The 5,993-nt window shown below is 68.1% G+C and overlaps 1 protein-coding gene across 1 annotated transcript; it reads right to left on the reverse strand.

The window, feature by feature from the left end:
- Positions 1–812: 812 nt before the first annotated feature.
- Positions 813–4,806, reverse strand: TNFRSF25 (TNF receptor superfamily member 25; the record flags this gene model as incomplete). Its single annotated transcript, XM_084244053.1, has 10 exons — positions 813–1,138; positions 1,267–1,411; positions 1,818–1,855; positions 2,057–2,164; positions 2,259–2,314; positions 3,017–3,095; positions 3,170–3,340; positions 3,628–3,738; positions 3,888–4,029; positions 4,780–4,806. 10 exons carry the CDS (start codon positions 4,804–4,806, stop codon positions 813–815), a joined length of 1,203 nt encoding a protein of 400 aa, XP_084100179.1.
- Between the last annotated feature and the right edge of the window lie 1,187 nt (positions 4,807–5,993).

The raw sequence follows: 5,993 nt of genomic DNA on the forward strand, positions 1-5,993 counted from the left end.
CGCATCCTGGGCGGGGACGGGCCCGCGCTCGCGTCCGGGGCTTTCCTCCCTGCCTGACCCAGATCCGCGCCCGCGGCGCCCCCCCGCCCCCCCCCCCCCCCGCGCGGCTCCCCGCAGTCACTTGTTTACCAGAAGCCGCGGGAACTGCACCCCGCGGTGGGGACACGGGCGCCGGCCGGGCCCCTCCGCGCCCCCCACTGGGCGGCCCGCCCCCCCACGTTCCCGGTGGGGTGAGCGGAGGACTAGGGCCCCGAACCTGGGTCTCCAGCGGCCGCCGCCCCTCCCGGCTCTGCGCACCCCGCCCCCCGCAGTCGCACCCCAATAAAGCTCTTTTAGCCGCCTGGGGCTATGCCGACCCTCACTCTCGGCCCGTCCCAGCGCCCTGACGTCGCCCCTCGGGTAAGGGCCGCGGAGAGCGAGGGGCGCCCGGCGCTGAGCCCCACGCCGGCCCCCACCTTGGGGCCCAGATCCCGGGGTGGCCGGACGCCTGGCGCTTCCCACGCCCTCCCCCAAGAGCCAAGCTCGGGCCCCTTCAGGTCCCCAACCCTGCGGGAAAAAACGAGCATGTTTTGGTGCTTTTGAGATTTAATACCAAGGATGAGCACCCCCTCATATCCGTCCTGCGCTTTGCGCTGAACTGGAGCCCCGGGGGCGCACAGGGGTGACCGGCCGGCGCTGCTATGCAGGGCCAAGCCAGGGGCCTAGTAAGTGACATAACATGTCTACACGCGTAAGTAACTGTACTTAGGGCTTCTGCACGGGCCACCTAGCCCTGGGGGCGGGCGGGGCGGGGAGGGCCCCTCAGGGGCCCCTCAGGGGCCGCGCTGCTGCAGGCGGCTCCGCAGGTCCTCGGCGCAGCCGCCCAGCCCCATGCGCTCCAGCGCCGCGTAGACGGCGCCCAGGCCCGCGGGCTGCTGCTGGCGCCAGCGCTTGAGCATCTCGTACTGCTGGTCTCGGAAGCGGCCCACCTCCACCTCCACGGCCTCGATCTCGGCCTCGCGCAGCCCCAGCGTGCGCACGAACTCCTTCCAGCGCCGCGCGGGCACCGCGTCCACCACGTCGTAGAGCTGCGGGCCAGGCTGCAGCATGGCAGCCCCCGAGCCTGCGGGCGGCGCTGGCGAGGGCGCGGGCAGCGGCGCTGGGCCTGGGCCAGGAGAGAGCCAAGGGAAAATGCAGCTGTGGCCGCGGCTGGGGCCCGGCGAGGGGGGCTGGGGGGCAGACCGGTGGGAAGTCCGTCTGGTCAGTTAGGCCACTGAGGCCCCTTACCAAGAACTCTGCTGGGCTGGTCCCAGGGAACCTCCTGGGGGGAGCAGCAGGCCCAGCCATTCCCCACCAAGTGGGCCGTGCAGACCTTCTCACTGGGTGGCACCAGAAGGGCATGGATGCTCTCGGGGGGTGAGAGATGGGTAGCCTGGAAGCCGAGAGGCCCAGGTCAGCATCCTTGCCTAGTGAGGCCCCTTGGCTGGGGTCTGGCCAGGAGTAGCCATCCCTGCGAATGCCCCCCAGCTCTGCCTGCGGGTCAGCCATGCTCTCCCGCTGTGGCCTGGCGGCAGGAGAGCTATCTCCTCTGCTCGGCACGCCCTGCTCCTGCTGTCCTCCTCCTGTCCCCCTGACCCTGATGGCGACCTCGCCAGGTGGCACCCATCCCACTCAACTGTGGACCGAGAGGCCCTTGGGGGCAGGCTCCGTGCTGGCCACATTCACCGCATCCATGGTGCATTTGGTCTACTCCGCAGCCTCCGTGCCCACGCTGGGCCGGAGCCTGTCCTAAGGCTCAACCTCCCAGCTCAGAAGCCTGAAGCCGGTGCAAGTCTTACCTGCTGGGGGGTCCGAGCCTCCATCCCAGCTTCCTGGGCTGAGAGACACAGAGAGGGCCTGGTCAGCAACAGGCAAGGCTCCTGGACCGGGTTCTGGTCCAGTTGCTCTCCAGTTCCTCTGCACTCCCCCGGCACTTCCTGCCGCAGTTTCCCCTTCCACATGGCGGGTGAGTGGGCCCTGGGCTATCCATCCTAACCCGAGGCCCTTATAAATGCGATAAATGTGCGTGTGCGCTTACCAGGCACCCTGGGCTTGGAAGGCTGGCGGCGGCGGTATGCATAGATCAGGATGGCACCAAGCAGGAGCGGGACTACCAGGCCTGCCAGCAGCACCTGCACCCAGAACACTGGGAGAGCCGCGGGTGGGTGGGAGGCAGCAGCCACTCCCGCCCCCCCGCCCCGCCCCAGCTCTCCCGCTGGAACTCCCAGCAGGCCACCTACTCTGCCTCCAGCCACAGACGGGCACGCAGGGCTCCGGACAGCTCCTCAGGGTCATCCTGCGAGGGGAGGGGTTGGGGTGGGTGTGAGAAGTCACAGCCAGGGCTGCTTGGCATCTCCATCCTGGAGGCCTCGCCTCTGGCAGCCTCACTCTACCCTAGATTGTTTCCAAAGTAACGCAGAAGTGGCTCTGCTCTTGTGTCCCTAAAACCAGCAGCCACCGGTTATCGCCCTCCTTCTAGATTAAAGTGACGCGGATGCCAACTCCACAAGGGCCGGGACAAGCCTGTCGGTCAGGTTGTCTCCCCAGCACCTAATCAGCGCCTGGGAGATGGCACCTGCTTAATAAACCCCTGTGGAGTGAATGAGTGAATGGATGAAGCGCAGTACCCCTTATCCTGGCCCTGGGGAGCCGCCCTCTGTGGGCATCCCCGTGTTCGGTCATTGAGGAAGTAACTTGCCCAGGGTGCCCGGGGAACAAATGGCAGCCCCTGAATGGCACCCGAGTTCTGACACTCTAGCAGCCGGCTGGCTCTGGAGGGACGACGCGTCCTATCACGCGCAGCTGGGAGGGCTGCTAAGGGGCCGTCGGGGAAGGCGAAGACCCGGCCTTATTCATCCGCGGGAGGCGAGAGTCCAGATTTCCCTTTACCAGGCCCGCAGAGGGGCCGCCCACCGCAGGGCCAAGCTCCCTCCCTCCTGTCCCCGGCCCCCGCTCTGCTCCCAGCCGCCTCTCCCCTTCCGGGCAGCCAGGACATTACGTGGGGCAGGACACGCAGCTGTTGGCATGTTCGTAGAAGCCAGGCAGGCACGTCCCACATTCGGCCTCCGTGCGGGAACCTGCAGTCCGAGACGCGGTTCAGATGCGGGAGGGAGACAGGGCCGGGGGCACAGCGGCCGGGTGGGGCACTCACAGGACGCGCGAGGGAGGCGGTGCAGGGCCTCGCAGTCCACACAGGGGTGGCACTTGAAGTTTGACTTGTCCGCGCAGCCCCAGTCCCAGCAGTCTGGGAACCAGCCGGGCTTGCAGCCGCAGCGCGTGTCCGCCACGGCCGAGCAGTTCTCCAGGGCCACCTGGAAGAACACTGGGGGTGGGGGGTGCGGGAGATGGGGAGCACAGAGGGCGGCAGGGCCAGGCCCCCCAGAGGCTGGAGGCAGGATAGAACAGAGACGGGACCACCCCAAAGGGCGGGGCCGGGGAGCCCACTGTGGACCCGGCCAGGGCATGCCCCGCGGTGGGTGCCGGAAAAGAGGGTGAAGGCAGCCCCAGCGATTAGGGTGGCGGCTCCAGCCAGCCACTTCCTTCAGAAAGCCCCCGGCGCAGCCCGGGCCCGGGGCACCCGCCCCCCACCCTGGCCCCAGCAGCCCTCACTCTCGTCACAGGTGCGGCAGCGGGCACAGCTGCTCAAGTGGTGGTTCTCCTGGGCCAGGAAGGAGCCCGGCCGGCATGGGGTGCAACTGCGGGAGCCGTCTTTGAAGTGCCCTGTGGAACCCAGGCTGGGTCAGAGGAGGGGCCTCCCAACCTTCCCCTCTCCTACCCCTGGCACCCCCCACCCCGTTTCCCTCCAGGCCTCCCTCACCCGGCCCTTGCCTTCCCCTCCTCCTCCACAGTCCTCCCTCCCAGCCACACACCTGCTGGGCAGCCCCCGCAGCACGGCGGATCGTCCCTCTTCTGGCGGAGGTGGGCGCAGTCGCACCCGGGGCCCGGAGGGCGGCCCTGGCACTGGGCACCCAGCAGCACGAGGAGGACCGCCTGGGGGACAGGTGCTGCTGGCTGCCCGTGGGGACGCCCTGCGGGGCTCCTCCCCTGCCCCACATCCCCCACCACAGAGGCCCAGCCCTTACCCTCAGAGCAGCATCTTCCCAGGTTCTTGAGCAGAAGGGGCACCCGTGGGTGGGGGTGGGACTAACTTCCTTCCCCCTGGGCACAGATTAGGCTGGGGAGGCTGTCAGTGGTCCTGCCAACGCCCCACAGGCTTCCCCTCCGCCGGGACCACCATCAGACAGTGCCCCCCCATGTGTTTTATAAGGTGGGGGACCCTGGTTTTTCCCTGCTTGCGGACCCCCAACGCTTCTGGCCCTGGGAAGGTGCTTCCTCTCAGCGGAAGGGCCCTGCCCTGGCTGGGCCTCTAACTAGGTCAGAGGGGGGGGGGCACCCAGCCGCCTGGGAGCAGACACCAACTCACAGAGGGCCCCTTCCTTTGCCGAGGGACCCAGGCTGGAGGTCTGGTCCTCCCCGCCCCGCACGCCCGACTCACTCACCACAGCCACCACTGCCACACAGCCCCCTGGCCGGGGCTCCATGGCCTGGGCACCGTGCCGGGCCCTCCTATGGGCGTGCATAGGCCTGGCTGGGGGCTTCCTGGCTCTTCTCTACCCTGCCTGCTGGGGTTCCACGCCCAGCCCGGCACCCAGGCCCCGCCCCTAGCCACCCAGAGGCACTGCCTCAGGGTGGGGGCCAGGATGGGACCCAGGAAGCAGCACCCTCAGCCCCCAGGTCTGTTCCTGGTACACCTGAGCTCACCTGGCGCTGGTAGCCTGCGGGCTTCATCCCGTCCCCACGCCTGGCTCTCCCCCTGTGGAGACCACCACTTCGAGGTGAGACCAGAGCGAATGACTTCCTCTCTCAGGCCTCAGAGCCCGCCCCGGGCCATCGAGGGCTGGGACCAAATACCCGGATGAGAGACCCACCCGCCTTCCCCAGACACACGTGGGTGGGGGACAGAAGCCAAGACTTAGGGGCCCTTTAAGGCAAGCCTGAGGCACCCGGCCCAAGCCCACAGGGCAGCCGCGGGCAGGGGTCTCCAACAGCGGGCCTTCAGGCTCGGGAGGGGCTGAAAGTCGACGGTGGGGTATTGGTGTGGTGCCCCCCCATTAGTTCACTTCTGCTTCCCAGTCTCTCCCAGCGGTGCCCCACTGCAGATGAAGGGGGTCAGGCGTGCAGACGGCATCCCAGCCGGAGCCCCGAGCTGGGAAAGGTGGTTCCAAAGACAAAGGACTCTGTCCAGCGAGTATATACAAGTCTTTATAAAAGAATCCAAAGCTCAATAAATATGCCACTTTATATAAAGCCCAACCCCAACCGGAGGGAGGGAGGGAGAAGGGCGGGCAGGGGACAGGCCCTTTGGGGCCAGACGGGGGGGAAGGAAGGGCGGCCTGGGACCCCAGTCCTGTGGACTGGAGCTGGGGACCTCCAGGAGGGGAAGGGCTCCTGCCCAGGCGGGTGGCAGGTGGGGAGGTGCAGCTCAGCGGCAGCAGCGGCCCCGGGGCACTCCTGAGGGGTGCTGCAGCCTGGGCCCGGGGCTCCGAGGAGCCCTCCTTCGCGTCCATCCGTCCAGTCCAGCAAAGTGCAAATCGAGCCCCGGGGTGGGGGCAGGGTCCTGCCCGGTGCTCCAGCTGGCGCAGACACGAGGCAGCTGCCGGAGCAGGGGCTGGCTCACCCCGGGAGACATGCTGTCTGCGGCCCCTGGTCAGTGGCACCCTTGAGGCCTCCCTTGGCTCAGACCTCCCTGCAGCAGGTGGGGGGAGAGAGGGGGACAGAGGGGGTGACCGTCCCTCCTTGGCTGATGCCACTGAGGGGCTCTGGTCTCCTCTCCCCCACCGGGTCCTCTGGCCCTTCCCACTGTCCATGGAGGACGCACTCACCTGGTTCCGGGGAGGCCTCAAGCTCCCTCTTGCACCCCCAAATACTGTCTGCTCCCTCTGACAGTGCCCCTCCCCACCCCAAGGTCCTGCACC

The sequence above is a fragment of the Talpa europaea genome, assembly GCF_964194135.1.
Source record: "Talpa europaea genome assembly, chromosome: 9".
NCBI classification, from domain to species: Eukaryota; Metazoa; Chordata; class Mammalia; order Eulipotyphla; family Talpidae; genus Talpa; species Talpa europaea.